Source organism: Pelodiscus sinensis, chromosome 7 (assembly GCF_052426305.1).
Source record: "Pelodiscus sinensis isolate ZL-2025 chromosome 7, ASM5242630v1, whole genome shotgun sequence".
Classification (NCBI taxonomy): domain Eukaryota; kingdom Metazoa; phylum Chordata; order Testudines; family Trionychidae; genus Pelodiscus; species Pelodiscus sinensis.
This window is the reverse complement of record NC_143058.1, coordinates 76,372,910-76,400,305: the sequence shown is the minus strand read 5'-3', so window position 1 is coordinate 76,400,305 and position 27,396 is coordinate 76,372,910. Positions and strand designations below refer to the sequence as shown.

The following is a 27,396-nucleotide window of genomic DNA, read 5'->3' as shown; positions in this document are numbered from 1 at the left end:
ATGTATTTTATGTCACACTTTACAGAAAATGTATTCTGAAATTTTTTGAATAGAAACATTTTTTCTTGGTACTCTTTTATGTTTTTCTCCATCTGTACAATTAGACAGCCTTAGTTACCATGGCTAGACCTCAGACTCAGAGAAGGAAAAATGAGAAAATATTTGAAAACATTTTTAATATATACCAGAGTGGGAGCAGCTAATTTAGACCCTATCATTTTATATGTATATAGCTGGGATTTTGTTTCCCAATATGCCTTATTTTACATTTATCTACACTGAATTTCAACTGCAACTTTTTTGCCTACTCACTGTTTTGTGAGCTCCCTTTGCAACTTTTTGAAATCCGCTTTGAACTTATCTTGACTAATTTTGCAAATTTTGCCATTTCACAGTTGTTACCTTTTCCCAGAGCATTTATGAACAGGTTGGTTTCAGAGCAGACCCTTATCTTATGGCTCACCACTATTTACCTCTTTCCATTCTGCAAACTGACCACTTAATCCTACTCATTGTTTCCTATTTTTTATTGATTCATGAGCACCTTACTGTGTTTAAGAGCCTTTGGGGAGGGGTCTTGTCAAAAGATGTCGGAAAGCCTAAGTATACTATATCTACTGGATCACCCATACCTACGGTTGTTGTTCCCCTCAAAGAATTCTAATACATTGTGCTTCACCAATTTCCCTTTACAAAAACCATATTGACTGTCCCCAATAAATCATGTGCATCTAAGTGGGCACACCATGGATAGAGCCATTATGATATCTGTACAGAGGCATTATGATATTTTCTGTCCCTTTCCTAATAGCTGTTAATACTGTTCGTCTTTTTGACTGCTGCTGTGCACTGAGCAAAGTTTTTCAGAGACCTTTTGATGACGACTGCAAGATCTCTCTCTCTCAGGTAGTAACAGCTAAAATTTAGAAAAAAAAACCAAAAAACCACCTGAACACATTTTTTAAAATGGTTTTTTCCCACAGGACATATGTCAAGGCTGTTCCCCACTCTGGAACTCGGAGTGCAGAAGATGGGGTCCCGCAAAGAGCTCAAAAAGAAAAAACACACCTTTGCCTCTACAGGCTCTGCTTACAAAATCTCCCCAAAGTCAGAGATTCCTTGCTCTGAGAAATAAACAGACAAGTTGCCACCAAACCAGCAGTGAAAACTTGAACCCATCCCTGGGGTACCCCAAGCTCTTTTGCCCTAAAAGAGCTTGAAAAAAGAAAAATAAGCTGTAGTCTCGAGTAGCTGACCTTAGTCTGAGACAGACAGACAAACCTCTAGAACACAAAAATCAAATAATCACCTTTAAAAAGTGATTTTTATTACAAAACAAAAAATATACTTTATAAAACATACTTGGTTGCCAGATGTTACAGAGCAACTAAGGAAAACAAATTAAAATACAGAGGACAATCTCTGGAAACAATGCTAGATGATAAATGGGGAGGGGAGACAGATTCACACAGAGCAGTTCAAACCAAACCACAAAATAAAGAAAAATTACCTTGAATGCAAATAGATTCACTTCCCCCCCCCCCCCTTTACTTACTTCCAATCTTCTCTTTGTTCAGTCCACTTCCATACCCCGAATTCCTTGGAGGCATGGTAGTCCTGCCTGGGTTTAAATCATTCTGTCTCTCAACTCCTGGTTTTTCTCCCCCAAACAAAAAGAAGCAGGAAGGATACCTTACAAAATTCAAATTCCAACACTCTATTTTGATTGGTTCTCCCGGCCCCGTGGTGTTGACCCTTGCTAGCTACCTGAGTTAAACCCCTTAGTGATCAGGTGCTGGTGAGCACTTCTCCTCTCCATTACAGCAGGGCTACTCAACATGCGGCCTGTGGCCCATTTGTTTGCGGCCCACAGTGCAGTTTGGTTTTACGCGGGGCTCAACACACTGCCCACAGGTGGGATCCTTTGAACATGGCCTCCGCTGAGAGCACATTTCACAACAGTGCAGCTAGGGTTGCCAGATAGTTTCAACAAAAAATACTGCACACACTTGACATTACATCACAATCTGCATTACATCTTATTTAGAAAATACCGGACATTTATATTTTCTCAATTCGTTTCCCAAACAGAAAGCTCAAATACTGGACTGTCTGGTTCAAAACTGGACACCTGGCAAACCTAAGAGCAGCATCTCCCAAGCGGGGTGAGCATTGAAAGATGCAAGCGGATAGACTGGCTGGAACAGATGGGTACAGGGTGTTGGCGTTTCTAGCCCCCATGGAGGAGGTGCTGGCTGCTTAGCCTTGTGGGCAGAGCCCGAGAGGTGCTGACTGGCTCTCACTGGCCACGTTTGGGTCTGGTGGCACGGCTTAAGGCTTAATCTTTGTATTCTTGCCCATCAGTGTGAAAGAAGTTATTTGCATATATTTGCATGTATATGCAGCCACACTTAAGTTGTGGCCCTCCACATGTGCTGTATCATTGTGGACCCGGGAGCTTCCAAAGTTGAGGAACCCTGCATTACTGCATATGTATCTGCAATCTAACACTCAAATGACCCCAAATTTGGGTCCCAAGTACTACTGTATACTCTCCTGGTACACCAAATTTCAAAGTCAATCTTTAAAGAGGACTTGTGATAGCAACACCACTATAATGAAAGTTGTATCACAAGTCCTCCTTAAAGATTGACTTTGAAATTTGGTGTAGCAGGAGAGTATACAGTAGGATTTGGGACCCAAATTTGGGGTCATTTGAGTGTTAGATTGCAGATATATATGCATTAATGCAGGGTTCTTCAACTTTGGAAGCTCTCGGGGCCACAATGATACATTATGGAAAAAGCAGGAAAAAGCAGGAATAAATTAAAATGCTATATTCTCTAAAGGGATAAAGCATGCAGAAGATATGATACCTCAAGTCTTTCACTAGCCAAGAACTGAATACGGTTAGTCTTGAATCCGTGGGAAGGGATAGATTTTTCACATCTAGGAAAATACATTTTTGTATGAAGGTTTTTTTTTTTTTTTTTTTTTTTAAATAGAGGTCAGAAACTGTACAGAGATTTGGCATATTTGAAATAGTGCTAGCAGAGATGAATTAGTGGACAGAGTGCAGGTTAGATGATCAAAGACACAAAATAAATATTGTCACGTGGGCTCATCTGGTATGTGTGGGAATAGTTAGTCTAGATCAACTTGGTTTGGTAAGGACAGACTGAGCTACTGTATATCATTGATAAAGAATTGGCAAGTTCGCAGTGGCACTCCAGAATGAAAATTAGATTTCTGCCTGTTCAGCTGTGGAATCAGAATATGTTGCTAAGGAGCACAAGACTTTTCAAGCTTTGCAAGCAAGGAGGTCAAAACATCAACACGGATGCAGACAGTGGCATTTATAGAGAAAAGAAGGAAAAGATCAACTCTCCCCCTTTATCCTCCCTTTTCTGAAGCAGCTGCATAAATACTGTATAAAACATAAAGCAAGTGTCTCTTGTATTCATTCCAACCAGGTATAGCAATAACTGAAAAAAAGAAACAATACTTTCTTCAGATGAGGGACTGCAATCTGTTTGCCTGTAATTTGTGTACTTACCAATCAATAACAATTAGAAGCAGGCGCTTTGCTGATTTAATGGTGTTCCCCAAGCTTTCCTACACTAACCCATACCTCTGTCACATTATTATGGAAGTAGCTGCTGATTTGTAAAGCAAGGACTTGCATTGCAACTAGCTTCCTCTATCATTACCTGAGAACTGAGCAGAAGCACTTCAGGTTCCCTGGTTAGCAGAACATTTACTGCATGAAAGTGCTCAATTAAAGCAGCCCTTTCAGACAATTACTGCAACTGAGACACGGGAAAGAGCCCCAAAAGTGTAATGTGCTTTCACCTCTTCATCAAAGCTGTACATTTTCTAGCTGGGAAATAACAAAGCTACACAAGAATAACCAGGTTATTCTGTTTTCAATATTTTCTTTAATTCTCTTCAGTCATTTACACAGTCACCCTATAATTGTGTCCCCAAATAGCAAACTTCTAGACTGTCCTAAGACTCATAATTTGTTTCCCATAGATTTTATGTAGATACCATCATGATTATCTGAGGCCGATTCCCGTTTATGAGGTAATAACCATTTCCTGGGCTGAATACTACTCTAAGGCTTAAGGGAGACATGTTTATGGTAGATAACTAAAGTATATCCTTCAGTGTTAGAGTTTAACACCACACTAATAGAAAACACCCACAAGTTACTATTGAATATTTTAATTTCAAATTAAAATGTTAAGTGAACAGAGAAAATCAACCACAATGATTGACTGTCAAATGAATGAAGGAGTGTTTGAAATGTTAAAGCACTTGTTTGGCCCTTTCTTGCTCCCCCCATCCTTCCTACATCTTCTCTACAAGTCAAGAAGAGCTGAGCACACACCTCACTGAATTGAGAGGAAAGAGCATGGATTTTTCTAATGCAAACAATGTAAATACAACATCTCACTGCCATTCTGCGGCGAAGAGGTTTGCCAGCTTGTGGAACAAGAGAGGATCAGGACAGAGATGGGAGGAAGGAAATGCGCCAAAGACTGAATGAGCTTCTCCGCCTCCCCCACCTCATTATGCATTACCATTTCAGACGTTTCTTAACCTAGATTGCTTTGCTTTTTTTAAAAAAATAAAAAATTGTTTTCATATTAAATTTGAGAGTTTTTCTCCTTCAGCCTGAAGGAGTGACAAAGAGAGGCAGTCACCTGTTTTGTAGATAACTGGACAGTATAAAATGTTTAATGTGAACACTCTCTGTTAGGGTATGTCTACACTACAAAGTTAATTCGAACTAACAGACGTTAGTTCGAATTAACTTTGATAGGCGCTACACAGGCAAACCGCTAGTTCGAACTTAATTCGAACTAGCAGAGCGCTTAATTCGAACTAGGTAAACCTCATTCCACGAGGACTAAGCCTAGTTCGAATTAACTAGTTCGAATTAAGGGCTGTGTAGCCATTTAATTCGAACTAGTGGGAGGCTAGCCCTCCCCAGCTTGCCCTGGTGGCCACTCTGGGCACCACCAGGGAAACTCTTCTGCCCCCCCTCCCGGCCCCGGAGCCCTTAAAGGGGCACGGGCTGGCTACGGTGTCCGGGCCAGGGGCAAGCCTGCCAGCACCCAGCCAGCAGACCCTGCACCTGGCATGGCACGAACCAGCCACCCACTGCCACCCAGCCCTCCCCCTCTTCCCGGGACCAGGCTGGCGGCTCCCAGGAGCCTGCCCAGGTCCGCAAGAGGCGGGCGCCCACCTGGTCTAGTGCAGACATCGTGGACCTCATCCACGACCTCCACACTAGGCACAGGAAAGTGGCCGTCTAGGGCAGGATAGCTGCCAGCCTAGCCACCCAGGAGCAGGTTTGCATGAAAATCAAGGTGGTCCACTGAGACCCCCGACCCTGAGCCCTGAGCTTAGAATGGCCGTACTGGGTCAGGCCAAAGGTCCATCTAGCCCAGTAGCCTGTCTGTCAACAGTGGGCAACACTAGGTACCTTGGAGGGGATGGACGGAAGACAATGACCAAGCCATTTGTCTCGTGCCATCCCTCTCCAGCCTTCCACAAACAGAGGCCAGGGACACCATTTCTACCCCCTGGCTAATAGCACTCCATGGACCCAACCTCCATGACTTTATCTCACTTCTCTTTAAACTCTGTTCTAGTTCTAGCCTTCACAGCCTCCTGCAGCAAGGAGTTCCACAGGTTGACTATTTGCTTTGTGACGAAGAACTTCCTGTTGTTAGTTTGAAGCCTGCTACCCATTCATTTCATTTGGTGTCCTTTAGTCCTTATAATATGGGAACTAATGAAGAACTTTTCTTTATGCACCCTCTCCACACCACTCATGCTTTTATAGACCTCTATCATATCCCCCCTCAGTCTCCTCTTTTCTAAGCTGAGAAGTCCCAGTCTCTTTAGCCTCTCTTCATATGGGACCTGTTCCAAACCCCTGATCATTTTAGTTGCCCTCCCCTCTCCCACCCTCTCTCTTCCCTTCTCCCACCTCCTTTTCCCAGTCTCCCCGAGTTTTGTTCAATAAAGAGAGTTTCTGTTTTTGAACACACGTGTCCTTTATTTTGTACATCAGGAAGAGGGGCTAGGGAGGGGTAAGTGGAAGGAGGTGAGGGAGGAATGGGGTACGAGCCCCCGATGGGGAGGACTGGGCTGGCTCTGCGGGCTCCTCGGGGTGGAAGCTCTCCTGAAGCCCCTTGATTGACCCCCCCCCTCCGGATGGCAGCCTGTGGCAAGTGCAGCCGGGCTGATGGCCGAGTGCTGTGATGTGCCGAGTGTGGCACTCCAAGCCAGGACTGCTTTGCAAGCGGGGAACCCTGAGAACTGTCTGTCCGGGGTGGGAGTTGGGTCCCTTTAAGCACAGCCCTCGGCTAGCCTGAGACAGCAGCTCCACGCTCTAAGTCCTAATCTGATGCCCTGCCGGCACTGCTTCCGGCCATCCTTAACCTCGGTTCAGGGTCCACTCAATGTGGACATGCTAGTTCGAATTAGCAAAACGCTAATTCGAACTAGTTTTTAAGTCTAGATGCGCTAATTCGAATTAGCTTAGTTTAAATTAAGTAGTTCGAACTAAGTTAGTTCGAATTAGTGCTGTAGTGTAGACATACCCTTAGTGTTTAAAAATGGACTCCAGAAATCTAGGCTGCATCATGATATACAGATACCTGCTACTGGGTTAGCTGAAGCAATATGACTTTCCTGTGTTCCTGTCTCCTCACAGGAGGCCTTGCTTTCTCTGGGATACAACCCAGAGTGTGGTTATAAAAAAGCTCTTTTGCTTTCTGTGGCAGTGACAGTCCCCGTACAATGGCCAAAGTTCTACGGGCCTACTAACATCAACAACAAACCTGCTGCAGAACGCCATTCACCTGGAAGAGAATTTGTGCTACTGAGTCAAGCCTCTCGCCAGCAATTACTTTTGTTGCCATATGGTGCCAGGCTTCCCTTTGTAGGTGCAAGCACTCAAAGAGGTTCAGTTCCCAGGGTAGCTGCTCACTTATCACTTGTAACATCAAGTGGGTAGGCCAGAGCTGACGAGGAAATAAGAGAATGATACCACACTGCTTCTTAAAGTTTGCTGTGACCCTTTGGACCATGGGCTGTATTAATGACACCATGAACACTGGTCAAAAACAACATTTCTAAGTCCACCATCAATTGCATGCACCGAACAATTGCCAGGAGGTATCTTTCCACTTACCAGTTTTTCCATAACTCTCCAGACATCCAAATTTTGTTGTTAGCAACATACAGTAATGACTACATTTTACAACTAGCTAGATTCTTTCATTTTTCTAATGATTACAGGATCCAATTTCTTGATGCTGTTTATATTTGCCATTGATACTATTGCAATGTTGCTCAGTGTTTGCTTGGCTTTCCATCAATGACATCTTGACACTGACAGGGTCCTAAACTCTGCTCAGGAATAATAAGGTTTTTCCATTGTTCTCTCCTAATGTCACACACTTGACCCTGCATAAAGATGCCATCTTGTCTCTGTTGACTCTCACAGAGGGTATGTCTACACTACCCCGCTAGTTCGAACTAGCAGGGTAATGTAGGCATACTGCACTTGCAAATGAAGGCCGGGATTTGAATTTCCCGGGCTTCATTTGCATAAGTGGGGAGCCGCCATTTTTAAAACCCTGCTGGTTCGAACCCCGTGCAGCGCGGCTACACGGGGCTCGAACTAGGTAGTTCAGACTAGGCTTCCTATTCGGACTAGGCTTCCTCGGAACGAGGTGTACCGGTAGTTCGGAATAGGAAGCCTAGTCCGAACTACCTAGTTCGAGCCCCGTGTAGCCGCGCTGCACGGGGTTCGAACCAGCGGGGTTTTAAAAATGGCGGCTCCCCGCTTATGCAAATGAAGCCCGGGAAATTCAAATCCCGGGCTTCATTTGCAAGTGCGGTATGCCTACATTACCCCGCTAGTTCGAACTAGCAGGGTAGTGTAGACATACCCTGAGTTCTAATCAGGTGGTTCCTATTAAAGTCCTAGCCCAGGATATAGAAGGGTTTGACTGATTCTTTGAGACAGAGGAAACTATGAGCTGGGGCTGACTGGTCCTGCATGGAAAATCCTACCGAATAGCCAAGCTGGGGAGAAAGCTTAGGTTGAAGTTTATGTTTTGTTATTGAGTTAACAATAAATGTAAGCCCCAAAAGGAGGTAAATTTGCACCACAGTAAATCCAGTATCTGTCTAGTCTGCTCAGAACTCTACCTTACTTACAGACACTTAAAGGCATGTCTCCATTTCAGAATTAACTCAGCTGACTGACACCCAGGTCTGTGCATTCAGGTTAGCAGCTGCACGGCAAAGCTGTCACTGTATTCCACATTCTGCTTTGCTCACTTCCGTGTGTTGCTAGAACTTCTAGGCGCAGATTCCTTGGTTCTCTGTGCTGCAGTAAAGCGAGCTCTTCTAAGATTCTCTCTCAAAGACTGTGGGAGAATGTGTATGCTATTCTGGGTGTATAGGGTGAAATTATGGGAAAACACTGGAGGACTCAGGTTATTTAGCATGCGTCCTCACTAAAAAGCTGTCACCAGAAAAAGTAGCTAGCTAGCTCAGATTGAAAGCACCGCCCACTAAACATTGGTCAGAGATTTTTGTGTGTGGACAGAAGTGTTACTAGTAAGACCCAAGTAAGAACTTGGTCAACTCTGAAAGTGAAGATATACCTGGCAGTCAAGGTCCTATCCAGAACTCCAACCAGCTAAAATATATATTTTTTGCATTAAAGATGTAATTTAATTGTGTTCTCTTTTCTTGGAATCTCACATTTCTCTCATTCAGATCCATTTAATACATGGCCACTGATATCACTCCTCTTTACCAAGTCACAGAATCACAGAACCACAGAGCTGGAAGAGACCTCAGAAGGTCATCAAGTCCAGCCCCCTGCTCTAGGCAGGACCAATCCCCACTAAATAAACCCAGCCAGGGCTTTGTCAAGCCAAGACTTAAAACACCTCTAGGGATGGAGACTCCACTACTTCCCTAGGTAACCCATTCTAGTGCTTCACCACCCTCCTACTGAAATAAGCTTTTCCTAATATCCAACCTGGACCTCTCCCACCAGAACTTGAGACCATTGCTCCTTGTTCTGCCATCCATCACTACTGTGAACAGCCTTTCTCCATCCTCTTTAGAATCTCCCTTCAGGAAACTGAAGGCTGCTATCAAATCCCCCCTCACTGTTCGCTTCTGCAGACTAAACAGATCTAGAAAGTCACATCCACTGACTTTCCCATGTCCACAGAGCCTCATCATAGAAGCTAATCAGAAGTTACCTCATCATAGAAGCTAATCAGATTGGTCAGGCATGACTTGCCCTTTGTGAATCCATGCTGACTATTCCTGATCACTTTCCTCTCTTCCAAGTGCCTCAAAATGGATTCCTTAAGGATCCCTTCCATGATTTTTTCAGAAAGAGAGATAAGACTGACTGGCCTATAGTTCCCTGGATCGTCCTTCTTCCCTTTTTTGAAGATGGACACTACATTTGCCTTTTTCCAATCATCCGAGATCTCTCCCAATCTCCACGACTTTTCAAAGATAATGGCCAAAGGCTCCTCAATGACATTTGCCAACTCCCTCAGTACCCTCGAATGCATTAAGTCCGGACCCATGGATTTGTGTACGTTTAGCTTTTCTAAATAGTTCCTAACCTGTTCTTTACCCACCAAGGGCTGTCCATCTTCATCCCATCTTGCGTCGCTTAGCGCATTAGTCTGGGAGCCGACCTTGTCCGTGAATACAGAGGCAAAGAAAGCATTGAGTACTTCAGCTTTCCCCACATCCTCTGTCACTAGGTTACCTCCTTCATTCAGTAGGGACCCCATATCCCTCTCTGATCACCTTCTTCTTAACATGACTGTAGAAACCTCTCTTGTTATCCTTCACATCCTTTGCCAGTCGCAATTCCATCTGCGCTTTCGCCTTCCTGATAACCCCCCGGCATTCTCGAGCTATACATTTAAACCCCTCCCTGGTCATTTGTCCAAGTTTCCACTTTTTGTAAGCTTCCTTTTTGTGCTTAAGTCTAGGAACTACTTCTTCACATTTGTTTGTCTTGATCTCTCTGCTGTCTTAATCACAGCCAGAATTTTCTGTCTACCTACCCCTCCCCTATATACTTAACCAAAAAAGGCATCGGACAGCAAGAGTAACAATTGTGGGGATGGCCTTGAGAGTAAGGAAGGAGACAGAGCATGTAAGGCAGGCATGTAACTGATGGAAGGGAAAGACATGGAAATGTTGAGTAAGACACAGTCTGCTGTTTGTTTCTATGTTCAGGGAAACAGGACTTTGTATCTTTGTAAATAGACAAGGCAGCATCAAAGCATAGTGGTAGCACCCAAGAGGTGCGCACTGCCCCACTGTGTCTCTGCCAAAATTTTGATTAATAATTAGGGTGCTCTCTCATGGCCCCTCCCCATTCCTCTGGGTGGCCCTCTCTCCACCCTCCGTGGGCACCAGTCGCAACAAAGAAAATATGTAACTTACATCATCCATGGCTTCTCCTAATGTAAACAATCCTGTAAGTCAGGCAAATTGGCTAGCTCATTGGTGTAATGGGGAAACAACTCCCAAGGACTCCAAGATAAGAAGAGGGGTGAGAAACCAACTAGATATTACTTGAGAATAGAATTGTGAATTTTCAGTTCACTGACATTAAACATTTTGCAGGAGTATATCAGTTTTGATTCAACTTGCATTGGGAAAGGTTTTTTAGGTGCATTGAAATTTCCAGACAAAACAACAGAGACAGAGACAGAGACAGAGACAGAGACAGAGACAGAGACAGAGACAGAGAGAGAGACCTCCTCTCCCAAATAGCTAGCAGTTCAGGCATTCACATATTATGTGAGAGAGTCATGTCCTTATTTTTCACAAAAAACTTCAAAAGGCCTCAGTTTTGTCCTGATGTGGAACAGGAACATTTCTGAAATCTGAAAATTTGGGACAGGAAAACGATTTCCTGCCTAGCTCTAGTTGACAGTTACAGAGTTTTAATAATTTTCTCCACTTTTGATTCAGAATTAGGTTTATTATTGTTATTTAGGATTACAAACATCCCAGAGATGTGTTGGTCTGTTCATTGTTCAGCTATTAATTATGAAAAATATAAGGAAAACTATATTTCCATGCTGCTCATCTACTAAGGTAGATTTTCCTGTTCAAGAAGAACTGTTTAGTTAAATTACTAGCCTGTTAAATGGAAATACCAGAAGCTATTAGAGGCTTGCACTTTCAATATGCAAGTGACTGGCCTATAAACAAGATTTTAACAGCTTCTCTTTTGAACAGCTCTGACTGTTTAATTAATCTTCAGCCATTAACCATTCATTTAAAATGCCACTTACGAAATCTTAATTTTGCACATTATCAGCTGGTTCACAAATAGCTATCCATGAGCAGTAGTGTAATGATCTCCCTCTCTCTCTCTTCTCTTAGAGCTTACCAACCTTATAGTCAATTTTGGCTTCTTAATTAACCACATACATATTAGCATTTAAAATTAAATGGCAGGGTTTTTTTTCAAAAAAGGCTTAATGTGCATAGCAAAGTTAATACTCAGATTATTCTGCAGCATATTAAAAGATACAAAACCCAGCTTTTGGTCAAACAACCCCTGAACAAGACAGAAATTGGGACCTTTGCCCGTAGCTAGAAAAATCAGCAATGGAAGAAAGATGTGGAGGGCCATATGTGGAGGGAAGAAAGATGTGGAGGGTGATACATTCAAGCTGTATCGAAAATCTCAACGTTTTGCTTTTATTTATGCAATAAAGATGACGACGACACCATCCCTCCAATATAAGCGAGGGCAGATCCTCATACACATACATGCCTTTTGCATGAAACAAAATACAGGACTATGTAGCACTTTAAAGACTAACAAGATGGTTTATTAGGTGATGAGCTTTCGTGGGCCAGACCCACTTCCTCAGATCAAATAGTGGAAGAAAATAGTCACAACCATATATACCAAAGGATACAATTAAAAAAATGAACACATATGAAAAGGACAAATCACATTTCAGAACAGTGATTTGGTGATTCCGAAATGTGAAAACAAGCCACCAGGCTGAGTTGGTAATGGGTTTGGGATCTTGAGATGAGCAGAAGCTACAAGACACCTGCAGTTTTGGAAGAGTAGGAAGAGGCAGGAGCAGCAGCATTCCAGTACTGCCATGGCAATGGCTTCCTCAACAGGCCAGCCAGCTGCAACTGCCCCCAGCAGCAGCAGCGGTAACTGGGATGACCATAGCCGCAACAACAACAGCGATTATTATCTCAGCATCATTGCTGACAGAGCGGAAGAGCCAATAGATGAAGCAGAGGGAATTGGACTGTGAAAATTTTAGTCTCATTTTTCTTCCTGTTTATTGTTAAAGAGTGTATGGGTTTGTCTGTAAATAAAGTTGAATGCCTGTGTTCTGAATGAGACCTCTCCTATCCATCCTGCAACTGTATACGCCGGTAGGCCTCCCGGAGGGGTTCCTCTGCCTCCGGGTCAGTGGGAGACGCGCCCATCCCACTGCGCAGCCTCTTAAAATAGTCCCTGAGTCTCTAGTCCCACAGCCTGGCTTTGCCCAGGACATGTCAGGGGGTAAATAGTCCAACTCCCGGCCTTACTCCAGGTCGGGGCGAGAGGCAACTAGTCCCAGTGCCCGGCCTTGCCTCAGGTCGGGCTGAGAGGCAGCAAACCCACACGTTCCAGTCTAGGAGTCCAAAAACCCAGATGAGCCCTGGCTCTAGGTCAGGGTGGGCCAACAAATAACCCACAGTTATAAACAGTAGTTCCTTAGCCCAGGCCTTGTTCCAGGTGGGGCAGCAAATAATCAGGTAAGCCCTGGCCCTAGATCAGGGCGGGGCAACAAATACAACAACAGTCCATAAGTTCAAGAGGCCCTAGCCTGTCTTCGGCAGGGGCAGTCACTCCTTAAATAGTATGGCCCTAGCCCTGGTTCAGGGCAGGGCAGCAGCAATAGTCCTGCCACTTTAAGAGGCTGAGGCCTGGTTCCAGGCTGGGCCGTAAACAAACACAATACACCAGTTCAGAGCCCAGGCCCTATGGCAGGGTGGGGCACCCAACCAACAGTACAATGAACCCTGGCCCTGGGGCAGGGCGCGGCAACAAACAAACAGTACCAGAGGCCCAGGCCTGGTGACAGGCTGGGCTGCACACAAACACAGGTTTGGGGAAGCTCCTTGTTCAGGAGGAGGGCAGATAGTTCACCCGCAGCGGTGGTGAGGGGGAGACTGCCACCCGGTAGGTCGGGGGGAGGGGTGCAGGCAAACCCACTCCACTGCACCCTGGCCCATGGCCCTAGATGCAGCACAGCTGCTGCTGGCTCAGCAGGGGCTCCAGTCCACAATGCGCTGGCCTAGGGCTTTTACCAGCCCATACTATTCCCCGAGCCACTTCCCATCTCCCCCTCAGTGGGAACTGTACCTGTGTCTCAGGTAGGTTCCACGGGGAGTCAAGGAGGGTCTCCTCCAGCAGGAGTCTCAGTGGCCCAATCCAGGCCTCAGCTGCTTCTGATCCTCCGGCTCCAGCTGGTAGGCTGGCTGCAGCAGGCAGGAATGTCTGGGATGGTCCTCGAGATTCGGTTGGTTGGCGGGGTCTGACAGGTCCTCTGGGTCAGGCTCGTCCAGAAGCTCTGGCAGGTCCTCGGGGTGAAGGCTGGCACCAAGGTTCAGACAGATCCCTCAGGTCGGTCAGGTTCTCCGGGTTCTCGGGTACGGTTGGCGGGGCCTGCTGGTTCGGCAGGAGCTCACGAACCCAAGGGAAAGGCAAACTTCAGAGCTCAGGCGGGTCCTCAGGTTCCTTCCCTGTACGCCCAGGCCACGCCCCAGTCTCCCCTTCAGGGAGCACAGAATAGGCCTCTGGTTCCTCTGGGTATGTCTACACTACCACCCTAGTTCGAACTAGGGTGGTAATGTAGGCAACCGGAGTTGCAAATGAAGCTCGGGATTTGAATATGAATTTGAATTTCCTGGGTTTCATTTGCATAAAGCCGTTACGCCTAGTCCGAGGAGTAACGGTAGTTCGGACTAGGAAGCCTAGTCTGAACTACCTAGTCTGTGCCACGTGTAGCCGCGTGGCACGGAGTCCGCACGAGCGGACATTTAAAAATGGCGGCACCCAGCTTTATGCAAATGAAACCCGGGAAATTCAAATCCCGGGCTTCATTTGCAACTCCGGTTGCCTACATTACCACCCTAGTTCGAACTAGGGTGGTAGTGTAGACATACCCTCTGAGTCAGAGAGCAGGCCTGGTGGCCATCCTAGCCAGGTCTCTGTCTCCCAGTCAGGGAGTTTGGGGTAAGCCTTAGAGTCAGAAGCAGTTGGAGGCCTCAGTCCCTGTGGCAGGGAGCTCTGGGCAGGCCTCTGGCTCCCACCGAGGCTCGGCCCAGACTGAGCTCTCAGCCTGGCTCTTTATAGTCCTAGCCCCGCCCCTTGACTTCCAGTCAGGTGATAGGGAGGGGCTAGGCGGTACCCAAAATGGCACTCGGAGGGTTTCTTCCGCCTCTGTCTCAATGGGTGGCCAGTCTGCCCCACTACAAACTTCTCAACCAGTGCTTACAGCATGATAGATGTAAATATCAAATGCTGACAAGTAACTGCTAAATGTTAAATGCTAAATGTTAACATTAGTGTAATATTGTAATGCTTTCTTGCATGGGCATGTAGAGGTCCTTTGTTTGTGCAGGATTTCTATATGATCATTACATTATAACTGTTATGTATTCTATGTATAGCTTATTTGGATTACAGCCTGTATCTTTATTTTGCTATGCCAATTTACCAAATGTAATTCTATTGTTGTTTTCTTGCATTCTATACATTCTTTCCTGCCTGTAAGTTATCTCATTTGGATAATCAGATCTATTTTCAACGAATTTCTGTTTGTCTGACTCACCGTGATTGGAAGTCTATATCCATGTCCTCTGTATATCAGAGACTAGCACCCTACTAGTACCCTGGCAATTTCTTTAGAGTGGAACGGTACCTTGATTATCAGTTTGGATAAGATGTAAATTGAGGTTTGAATAGAAAAGTATTGTTTTTAGGTAACATAATTGGTGTAATATAATTGAATCCGACTTTTGCAATAAGATATTAATGCTTTTACTACACTCATGAAAAATGACTTAATTTCTATAGCACCTCTCATTCCAAAGATCTTGGCAAAATACTCATAGGATTACTTCACCTTCCCTGCAATGCAGCCAACACTGAGAAGAAATGCACCAACTGTTTAACTGTGTACAGGAATGCTACATACTTGAAAACAGGAAGAAAAGAAAACTATACAAAACTGAAATTACAGATGGAGTTTTAGGTAGAAGGTATGAAGCTATGCATGTTGGAATTTGGTCATGACACAACTGTTAACTTTTCATTAAGTAGAACAGGAACCTGCCTCTCCATCCCCATGTATGCATTTACATAGCAGGGGTTAACCATGTACTTCATAATAACCTGAGTAATTTTCTCATCACATGCATAGAGCACTCCTGCCTGCATTTTGAACTGTAGGGGGTTCTCGGTTAGTTTGGGACAACCCATGAGTGGGACACTATAATAAAAGAATAAATTGAGATTATTATGTATTTTTAGGCGGTTATGTATTTTTAGGAGGGAAAGGCAGTTAATTATATATCAGCTATTAGTAGCACTTATCTGGCCACAGAAATTCTCTCATTATAAGTGGCCTCATAATTTTATAAAAGTCATAAAAATGATACTTTTTTTTTAAAGTCTGATTTCTTGATTCAACTGATGAGTTTTTATTCTTTCTGACAATGACACGTAACTGGAATTCCCAGACTAAAATGAGATCATCTATGCTTTGTTTGCTGACACCAAAAAAAGAATTTTTTTAACTCATTTATTTTAGTCACACTAAGTCCCCACAAACTAAATCACTAGTTGTGAGTTAGAGGTGGGAGGGAAAAAACAGCATTTATTAAGAAAAATTAACAGCAAATAATCATGAGGGACAGACAGAGGGAAACCTAGCAAAAGTGAAGGTTACTCACCTTGTGCAGTCACTGGAGTTATTCGAGATGAATGTCCCTGTGGGTGCTCCCTGCTTGGCCTTGGTGCTCTCCTGGTGCATGGATCGGAGATTTTGAGGTAGTCCAGCATGGGCCATGCGTGCACAGTACTGCCACTATGCACCTTTGTAGTCAGAACCGTGCATGTGTGCCCTGAGCCCTCCAGTTCCTTTTTTACATCAGAGTTCCCCAACTCCAAAGTAGAGGGGAGCAGGGTGGGTAATGGAGGACCAACAGGGACACTCATCTCAAAGAGCTCCAGTTACTGCACAAGGTGAGCAACATTTGCTTGTGTCCTGAGAGATGTCTCTGTGGGTGCTCCATGCTAGGTGGCTAAAGAGCAGTTTCCCTTAAGGCGGTAGGGGCATTGCAGTGCATTGGAACACTGAGGACAGTTCTGCTCTGCCCAAAGACGCGTTAGCTCCGGCACCCTAGGCAAGTGCATACTGGTTGGCAAATGTATGTTGCAGCGCCCAGGTGGTGGCTTTACAGATTTCTGTTATCAGTAAATTGTGCAGGTATGCTGTCGAGGTGGAAACAGATCTTGTGGAACGAACTGTCAGGTGGCTGACATCCCTTGAGTCCATAGCATAAGCATGTGCAATCTGCAATCCATTTGGAAAGCACTTGCTTGGAGATTGGAGTACCCTTGGAATGGTCTGCCATGGATAGAAACAGTCACGGAGTCCTCCTAAAGTCTTTGATTCTTTCTAAATAAAAAACAAGCCCCCATGGACATCCGGAGTATGCATGGAAGTTTAAAATGAATTAGCATGTGGTTTTGGAAAAAAGATGGGGAGCTGCAGAGATTCATTCATGTGAAATGAGGAGGGAATCTTTGGATGAGTCCTTAAAGTGACCGTCTTTGAAAAATATTGTGAATTACAGCTCTGCTATATCTCCCACACAATGAGCTGAAGTGATGGAAATGAGGAAGGAGACCTTCATGGAAAGGTGTAACAGTGAGCAAGATGCAAGTGATTCTAAAGGTGGCCTGGTAAGGGTGCACAGAACCAAATTTAGGTCCCAAGCTATAATGGATGAAGAATTTGAAGTCTTTGTAGTTGGGTGAGCAAAGACTGATAAGCTAGTGATCCAACAGTGAAATGCAATGATCACTGCAAGATGTTCTCCGATGGAGCTAAGAGATAAAGCCACTTGCTTGAGGGTAAGCATACAATCCAGTACAAGTGGAAGAGGTATTGTCAATGGGTCTTCCCATCTTGACGCACACCATGGTGCAAATCACTTCCATCTGTGGGAACATGAAGAGCAGATGGACTGTTTCCTGATGTGGATGAGTACCTGCTGTAACTGATCTGAGTATTCTGAGTTCAAGAGCCATAGAGGAGCCATGCTGTGAGATGCAGTATGGACAGGTCAGGATAGGTTTGTTTCCCCTGACCCAGAGTGATCATGTCATGTTGGAGAGAAAGGCCTTACATCCTGAGCAGGAAGGGCTACCTGGGTTGCCTTGGCCATGCGGAGGCTATTAGGATCACTCAGGCTGGGTCCGTTCTGATCTTTTGTACCACTTCGGACAGTAGAGGAATCAGGGGAAAGGCATAGCACAGAGGGTACGTCTAAACTACAGGCTTTTTTCGACAGAGGCTTTGTTGACAGATACCAGCACTGTCGACAAAGTAAGCCGCGTTTTTGACAGAGTCTAGATGCTCTCTTTCAAAAAAGCACAGTTTGCATGCAATAGCGCCTTTTTTCAACAGAGTACTACTGAAAAAAGGCATTATTCCTCGTAGAATGAGGTTTACCGCTGTCGACAAAACTGCCGTGTTCTGTTGACTTACTGTTGATAGAACACGGAAGTAGTGTAGACGCAGGTATAGTTTTGTTGACAAAAGCTCATTTTTCTCGACAAAACCCTGTAGTCTAGACACTCCCAGAGAGTCCATCCAGTTGATGAGAAAATCATCCCCTTGATATCTCATGCCTATGCCTGCCCTGGTGCAGAAGTTTATGCACTTGGAGTTGTGGGGCATTGCAAACAGATTGATGGTTGGTTATCCCCATCTGAGGAAGAGGGAGCGCAGCACAAATTTGTTGAGTATCCACTCGTGATGTTGGGGAAATCGTCTGCTCAATGCATCTGCGGTGATGTTGTATGAGCCTGAAATGTGCATTGTGAAAACCCAGACTCTGTAAACACAGAATTGTCATTTGTGTGGTACATATTGCCTTGACGTAGGTGTGAGCCTTGAGGAGGCCATTGTTGAAGTAGGGGAATATGATTATCCCAAGAGTGCGAAGGTATGCTGTGACGATTGCTAGGACCTTGGAGAATACGCGAGGGCCTGTGGACAGCGTAAATCTCAGGAACCATCTGCTTGAGGGTTGGATTAGGGCACGAAAATAGGCATCCTATAGATCAAGAGCTGAAAACCAATCCCCTGTTGCGTTTTTACATACTTGTTGAGTCTTTGAAAACTGAGGATGCAGCATCAGCCTCTGCTTTCTTTTGTGTTAAAAAATAATGGAATCAAAACCTTTCCTTCTGTGCTGTAGCGGAACAGGTTCCTCTGCTCCTACGTGTAGAAGATCTTCTACTTCTTGATGAAGCTGCATTTCATGGGAAAGGTCCCTGAAGAGGGACATAGTAGGTGGGTGTGCAGTAGTGGGGGAAAAAAAGGGATAATATAATCAGAAAAGATGACATCTAGAACCCATCTGTAGGAGGTTATGGCTGCCCAGTGATGGTAAAAAGGGTGAAGTTGATTGGCAAACAATTGCTGGGGTGTGGATACCAAGAGCATGAAGTGTGAGATGTGAGTCCTTATTGGTTTTGCTGGCACACAATTTTTCTCCATTGAAGGACACATCTTCTACTGTAGACCGTATGTCCCTTGGAAATGTGGGAAGTGTGAACCAAGAAGCCCTGCACATCACTGTGGGAGTCGCAACAGATTCTGCTGTGGCATCAGCTCATCAAAGGCTGCCTGTAAAGCTGTGTATGAAATTGTTTGGCCTTCTGAGACTATGGCTTTGGACTGTGGTCTTTTGGTATCAGGTTATCATCAGCAAAGTCCATAAAGCTTCGAGTAATTCCTGTGCCGTTACAGCCACCATGGCATGTAGTGGTAGCATCGTGTGTGTGTGGCCCGTGCCAGACTGCTTCAAAATCTCCAATCCAGGCACTGGGACAGCATCTAGGCTAAGCTTGAAGCATCCACAAGGACATCTCTTGAGGAAGAACCTGAACTATTTCATGACCAACCTGTTGATAAATGCTCACCCTCATAAAAGCAAGATAATTTTCGCTTGGCTATTAAGTATCTGTTATCCACCTCCTCACTGTTCTGATGCAGACAACTCCTGACATAAGACAGATTTGGCTTGGTAATTAATGTAGTTTTTCATCCATATCTCTACCTCCTTCCCCACTGGCAGGATTTCTTTGCCTGCAGTTGACAGTATACTGGTGCAGTGTTTTTAAGTAACTGTTGGCTTTGACATCATTCTATACATTTATATGTTTACACTGAAGTTTGGCAGATTTCTTGATGGTGAATACAAACTATCTTTTGTTATTGAGACAGGAAAGATAGGCTGCCTTTGCCAGTATTAATTCTAACAGAAATCCACACCCCCAATTCCAATTTCTATAATGTGATCAAACAGGCTTTACAAGCCCAAGAAACTCAGACTCACAGGGCTAGAAGAGACCTCAGGAGAGGTCACTGAGTTCAACACCCTGGTAAAAGCAGGCCGGATCCCAGTGAAATCATCCCAGCCAGGGCTTTGTCAAGCCAGGACTCAAAAACCTCTAGGAATGGAAATCACACCACCTCGCTAGGTAATTCATTCCAGTGCTTCACCGCCCCCCTAATATGCAAAGTAGACCTCCCCAACTGTAACTTGAGACCATTGTTCCTCACCTCCATGGAGAACAGTCCCTCTCCATCTTCTTTGGAACCCCCTTTTCAGATAGATAAAGGCTACTATCAAATTCCCCCTCACTCTTTTATTCTGTAGACTAAATGACCACAAATCCCTCAGACTCTTCTCATGAGTCATGTACTCCAGCCTCCTAATCATTTTTGTTGCCCTCCACTGGACCCTTTCTAATGCGTCTACATCTTTTCTGTAATCAGGGTCCCAGAACTGGACGCAATACTCTAGATGTGGTCTCACCAGTGCTGAATAAAGGGGAATAATCACTTCCCTAGATCTGCTGGCAATGGTCCTACTAATGCACCCCAATATTCCTGCTAGCCAGTGGTAATGGACCAACCCAGGCATATCAGGTTAATTCAGGAATAACTCTGCCTCATGTCCCCCTTCATCATCAATTTTTTGCACTTTTTCCTGTTTAAGTGCTGGTTTTAGTTTTCCAGTAATTTTGCTTGTGTGGCTTGGAATTAGAGATGAGTTCATGCTAAAATACCAGCTCTAAACACTGCAACGAGACCTGGATTTGGATCCGTTTGCTGCTCATGCTTAACTCTAAAGTAAACAAAGACTACATTTAGTGGCTAGACACACTATATCTAGCCAAAACCTTAAGTGGAAATAAGATGTTCGTGGGAAAGACTTGTATATTCTTTTTCACCTTAATAGAAAAGCAATACATATCACAGCTTCAGTTTCAATGGGAATTGTAGAAATTGGTCCTGTTACAATAGAACTCTGAAACAGAACTCTAACCCTAATTAGACTTGGTGCAGCTAGCACTATGCCTAATAATGATAGGCTTCAGAGAGGGATCTGTGTTAGTCTGTTTCAGCAGAAACAACAAAGAGTCCAGTGGCACTTTAAAGAGTATAACAAATGTATCAGGGTATTAGAGCATAAGCTTTTGAGAGCTACAACTTGCTTCCTCAGATGCTGAGGAGAAAAAGACAGAAAGAAAGAAGAAGAAAAAAAAAAGCAAAGAGAGATGAGAGTGCAACCACAGTGCTAATTAAACCAGAATGGATGTGGCTAATCTCCAACAATGGTGAGAAGGTGAGAGCACCTAATCTAAGCATGTTTGAATGTGAGAAATTTCAGATTTGGATCTAGATTTCAAATCCTCAGCATTTGACAGAGTTGACATAACTTGCTCCTACGCATGGGGTGTTGATGGTGTAGAAGGGGAGATGCTTGTTATCTGCCTCTTCTCCTTGACTACCCAGCTAAGAGCTTTCTCCAATACTGTATTCAGATGAATGAGGGGATGTGACATATTCCCGCTAAACACTCACATTTCTGTTCATGTCACAAACTACTGACGAGCTATATCTCAATGACCTAAGACATATCCAAAGTACTGTATCTACACAGTCAAAACTCTCCCACGTCTGTGCTCACACAGCCCCTCAAACTCATACAGCATAGAATGATGCAGCAAGGAACCACATTATAAGCCACAGTACAAGATTAATTCTCTAACATTTAAACTGCTCCCTCACCCCATATTCCCAATTCCTGTAATGTCCATTCACCCGTCTTCCTCGCACATTCACACATAGGTCAAAAAAATTCCCATGTACATTTTTATTAGCAATATGACATTAATGAAATCATATATTTCTTATACTGCCCTTGCTTTAGAAACTTCACAGTTGTGGCTGCATCACTGAGTCACAAGGTTTTCTTTTTAATTCAAAGAAAAACTTCACCATCTTTTTTTAATGCTATCAACCCAGTCGCTTGACAGTAAGGATTAAAAATTGCTCCTTCTTTCTCACTTGGTTATTGGAAAGGCTGTGAAAGGTAATCAGTCTTGTGAAGCTACACTTTATAGTCTGCATAAAATGCCATGATTCCCAGTTCTCTCCCCAACCTAATTGAAAGTGCGTAATATCACACAGCTGGGGAAATGTAAACTGTAAACATATGCAATATATCACACTATCACACAGAAACTCATTATGAATGGGCACTGGGTGATCATCAGGACCAAAAGGGATCTAAAAACAGAATTTTGCTGAAGAATAAAACTTTTTTCTGTATAAAAGAGAAAAAATACACTTTCTCTGCAGCACAGGAATTGTATTGGAGGCAGTTCATTCATTTGGTTTGTGAAATATGGACCTTTCATTAATGATTCTATTTGCTGCTTTATGTAGACTCTTCAGGGGCACTGTTGGGGTAAGACTGCTCTTTGTTAAAAAATGTAAATCAAAAGCAAACCCATTGTACTTAATCAAGTAAATACAGGTAAATGTGGAACTGAAAAACCAGGCAATCCGCAGCCACTGGGTATCATTACCTGTCAGCAGGATTCTGTGGATGGTGCTGCTTGCTTATCTTTGCATATAGTCCTTCTAAATGCTCTCTTTCTCCTGGTTTTGTAGGGATATCGTGTGGGTATCCAAAGGTTTCTGCTGCAGGTGGAGACGATGGCCTGTAGACATTTGCTGCTGGGTATGCCTCCCTGAAGTGATTCACTCTGGCATAATTTGGGTCCATCTCATCATCATCAATATCAGGGGGGGGACTTATAGGGCTAGTGGAGTAATCAGCAAGCCCTCTTGCCTGCTTTTGCCGTAACTCCTGATGTTTTGCACCAATCCTAATTGTTAAAAAGAAACAAACAAGTTTGGATTTTCTCCAGCAATGACAGTACGCTGATGATGCATCAAACAAAATTTTAAAAACATTTCTCAGCTGTTATAAATGTAAACTATCTATATATTTCAGGAGCACAACTAGAAATCTCTAGGCTCTGTTCCTTTGGCATGCAGCTTTGTAATCATGCAAGTTGTCTTTCTGCAGTCTGATAACAGATTATTGCAGAGTACGGTGCAATTTTTCACAAACATTCCTGATAGGTGTTGTTTGCGTATGAGTGCATACACACACTTTTAATTATACATAGATCTAATATTTTAGATATATAGCTCTACTAAAGAGTTGTGTTAAAAACAACACAGGCTTAAATAGCTAACTTAATCTTCAGTTTCCATCTAAATTTGACCATAAAAATATTATTGCTTCTTTGACCCAGACATATTCTTCTAAATAAATTAACTTGCAAAAAGTGGATTAAACATGAAATAAATGTGATGATGGCACAGTTGTCTGCAAAGCAGAAGCCAAAGCAAAATATTTTATATATATATATATATATATATATATATATATATATATATATATATGTGTTACATAAATGGAAGACCTCATGCTTCATTATATAGGGGCTAGGGACAGAGTAAAACAGGGAGAAATTAATAGAAACCTGATAGAGATGAATTGGTACATGTAAGTGAATTAAAGACTATTACTGGCAGTGCTCCACTGTGATAAAGCCTTAAGTGGTATTACAAAACACTTCTGCTAATCAGTGCCATTGTGTAATCTGCAGGGAATAGGAATGGTAAAACATATCCAGGTAAATTTCAAACCCAAACTTCAATGAGTCAGCATTTATTCCTGACAATAAAAAAAAAATACAATAAAGTTCCATGAATGTGAAACTTCTGTTAAATCTTCAGCTCCTCTTTAAGAGAGCATAAACAAACAAGAAGAAAAATGACAGCAGCGTGCTGACTGTAGTATGGAGAATACCCTGGAGTAAATGGAACTTATGGAAGTGTATGATGCAGGAAAAAATGCAAGGCAGAAACAAATATCACACCGGCACTGGTTGCTGTTAAAAAGTCAACATATATCCACTGTCACTGTATCTGAAGCACAGTAGCACTTGATAGTGAATGTATAGAAAGAATAGTAAGTAGGACACTACTTAATGTGGTTCAACACTGGTGACCACCTTGATAGAAAACACAAAAACTGTTGATCCATTCTTTCCAGATACGTGCAACCAACTGGAATATGTACCTGAGGATTTTTATTATGCTTCATTAGAAAATATATTTAACAGTGTTCTAAGTAATTCTTCACCAAAAACAGCTGGGTAAGCAATCACATCCTATTTATCTTTTGCAAAACATCAAATCTTTTCTAAACATACTTAAGCATGTTAATATGTACAGTGCAACCTTGGAATACCTGCCTTTCCCCAAAAGACCATGGATTTTATGGGACAGAGATGAATATGATAACCAGACTTTCAGTGAGAAAAGCCAAGATGCATCTTGTGGTGGACAGGGGTGTTACAGAAGACAATTTCTGATGGGTGTCATTGTTCCATCTCTGCCTTCTGCCAGCTTCCTCAGAGGAAAGAGTGGTCAAGGCCTCATTCATGTAACATTTCTCCTTCTCCCATGTCACCTTCCCTCTTTCCAGAGTGAATCTTTTCATTCCCTATCTGCTGCAATGTGAAGAGGAGATTTCCCGGGGGGAAGGGGGGAGTTGTTCATGGAGAGCATATCATGGTATTGACATAACAAACCTGGTCAGTGAGATACCTGAGCTCTCAGCTAGCCTTCTGTCCATTCCATTAGCCCAGCTAACTGATATTTCATATGGCCAGAGTTTGATGGGATTTATATCAAGTGGGGGAGAAGATTGTTTTTGTAAAACTTTCAAGGCACTGGAACACATATTGAAAAAAAAGGACACTCCTTTGTGGAGGGACACATGGTTACTCTGGGGTGGAGAAAAAGGCAAGCATGGACATATAAAGTCTATGCTGAAATTAATACAGATGAAAACAAACACTAATAAGCAGTCATTGGTTTTCCTTTCTATACTGTAGTTTCAAACCTCAAGACAGCCCTGGCATGAATAATGAGTGAGAAGATGAAAATATGCAAAAGATTTCATCCTCTACGGGTTCCTGAATAAAGATAAAAGAAAGACTACACAGCAGGAGGGACCCAGCCTGCCCATGCCACTGCCACCAGAATAAACTCACCACATTTTCTGTTAAATATTTTTGGAAGAAGTTATAACCTGATAAATTCTTGGAACAAAACCATCTTTCCAGAGTGAGTGCAGAAAGGATCCTAATGTTAGGGAGTGCACACTGCACTGTGACAAAAGAGATGGATTCCCATTTGCCATAAAGCTATAGACATCAAAACCACAGGAAGAGGGTGTCACGTTGCTGAATTGGAGGGAAGCAGCCAGATCGCTGCTGCACCCCTAGGTGGGGATGTTGGCCCCAGAAATTGGTATGGGGGGAGCCATGTGGGGTATTGAATGGGAGATTATTGTTTGTTGATCTTATGTACGCTATTTATGAGTGTATAATGTCTGTGTGTGTAGGTAGGAATCTGTAATCTGTGTGGAAGCTGAATATTTCTGTGAATGTGGTTAAGCATGGCTATGGACAGGCTGAGTAGCAAAGCCCTGTGGAACAATGACTCTCAATAGGCTATGGACACACCCAAAGAATGGGATTTGTCACCTGAGGGCAGCCAGCAGGAAACACAGAGATTGGCCTCTGACCAGGTGACTTGCTGCAGACTAGAAGAGGCCAGGAAGGAGTATAAAGAGGCCATGTGGTCGACGCCATTTTGTTCTCAGCTCAGCACTTCATCCCAGAGGCAGCACTGCAGGGATTGAAGAGCCCGGAAGACCTGTGAACCCATCCTGATTGTAGGATGTGCAATAAGAACTTTTAAACCAGCAGCTGCAACATCTCTGCTAGAGCCTGCATCGAGAACTGGGAGATTCGGTGCATGTAACGTACTGTACTTTAATAACCTTACTCTCGTGCTTTTCTTTCTTGTAATAATAAACCTTTAGATATAGATTCTAAAGGATTGGCCCAGCGTGATTTGTGGTAAGGTCCAGAGGGTAAATTGACCAGGGATCTGTGGCTGGTTTCTTGGAACCGGACAGAACTTGTTCGGGGTAGCTGGGATTGGGTGCTAGGACCCCCCCACCTGTGTATGAGGCCCGGGGCCATCTGGGGCACGGATATTGCTGGGGTGTCGGAGGGGTTTTGCTCGGGAGGCTTCAGGCAGGCTGCTGAAGCGCTCTGTGAGACTGGTTTGTGGCCTGTTTGGAGAGGTCGCCAGTTGGGGGCTGTAAGGAACCCCGGATTTGAGCAATTCGCCCTGAGCGGATGCTCGCAGCTGTGCCCAGACACGGCCAGGTCCGTCACAGAGGGGTCTAGGATACTGGTTGCTCCTACAGTGACTTCCTGAGAAATCATCTTGCAAAAGATTAATATATATGGCATGTCCTACATGGGGTTATGTTTAGAAATGTAAAGATGAAAGCACTCTGTTTACCTCCTCCCCTGCACATAGCTGGTAGCTACTGGACCCAGAAAGTTTATCAATTCTGCAGTCCAAGTCTCAGAAAGTTCTGCCTTTTCCCCATTAAATGTTTTTATAGCAATTTAAGACTGTTTCAGCTATTCGGCCAAATCCTGAGATATGCTGAATATCTGCAAATATATCCAGGAAACTGAAAACAGTAGACCAGACCCTCAGCTGCTGTAAAATGGCATAACTCCATTGACTTTAATGAAGGCATTTGCCTATTGACACTAGCTGAAGAGCTAGTACAATACTTGATACTGCATATCAGGGAATTTCTACAGGTGTGTGTGGGATACCATCCATCATGGTCTTCTATAGATGACTTGGTGCAACTAATTGGAATTGCAATGGTGAACTAAACCAACATATCCCATACCCCTTAGAGATTGCAGACATGATGGTAACAGAGTAGCACAACACAGTGGCATCATGTGTCACTTGCTTTCATATTCGACAGTGAAAGTAATTTGCTCTGCCATCAATACTTGTACCTTCTGCACAACAAAAACTGGAATTAGGTTACCACAATTTTCTTTTGTTACTGTGAATGAGCCTAGCTTCTTCAAATTTTCCTTATGAATGCAGCCTACAATCACTTTCACTGCTATAAGCTGTACCTGCTCAAGAACAATTCCTTCCTTTCTATAATATGCTGACCAGTCAATGCCAGGGTATGTGAATTTCTTGATGATCAATGTCTCATCTTTTCAACAGAGCTATTATAATTGTATTAACATTTCTTTTTTCTTTCTCACTCTTTCATGGAAATCTATAAAATCTGCTCAATGATCTTTCTTTTACTCTTTGTTTTTCATTTCAATCCAAGCGCTGCCCAGATGTGAGAACTGAACGACACTGTCTATATAATTTCAGTTTTGTATCTATTTTACTAAATCTTCCTTTATTCCTCTTGTCCTATTCACTTCTATCCCATTTTCTGAAGTTTTAAATACCCTGCGTGCATAACAGCACCACGTTCTGACCCAATTCTTAGGAATATTTGTTTTCTACAAAACACACCAACAAGAGCCTGTTTCACCGTATTTCCTCCTTCTCCCCACTCTTACGGCTCTTTTGTTGCTTTTCCTTATAATTTATGGTAGTTCCAGCTCTTGCCCTCATCACAAAAATGAGAGTACTACTATTACAGGGGAGCCAAACATGCATCACAGGATGGGTCTGA

General features: G+C 43.6%; 1 protein-coding gene across 7 annotated transcripts in view; it reads right to left on the bottom strand.

Moving 5' to 3' along the window:
- PARD3B (par-3 family cell polarity regulator beta) overlaps window positions 1–27,396 on the bottom strand; it is a 618,049-nt gene that overhangs the window by 97,414 nt on the left and 493,239 nt on the right. For all 7 annotated transcript variants that reach the window (XM_075934324.2, XM_075934322.2, XM_075934323.2 and 4 more), the window contains one exon: window positions 22,304–22,606. In XM_075934324.2, coding sequence (XP_075790439.2) covers window positions 22,304–22,606 — 303 coding nt within the window. The remainder of the gene's footprint in view (window positions 1–22,303; window positions 22,607–27,396) is intronic.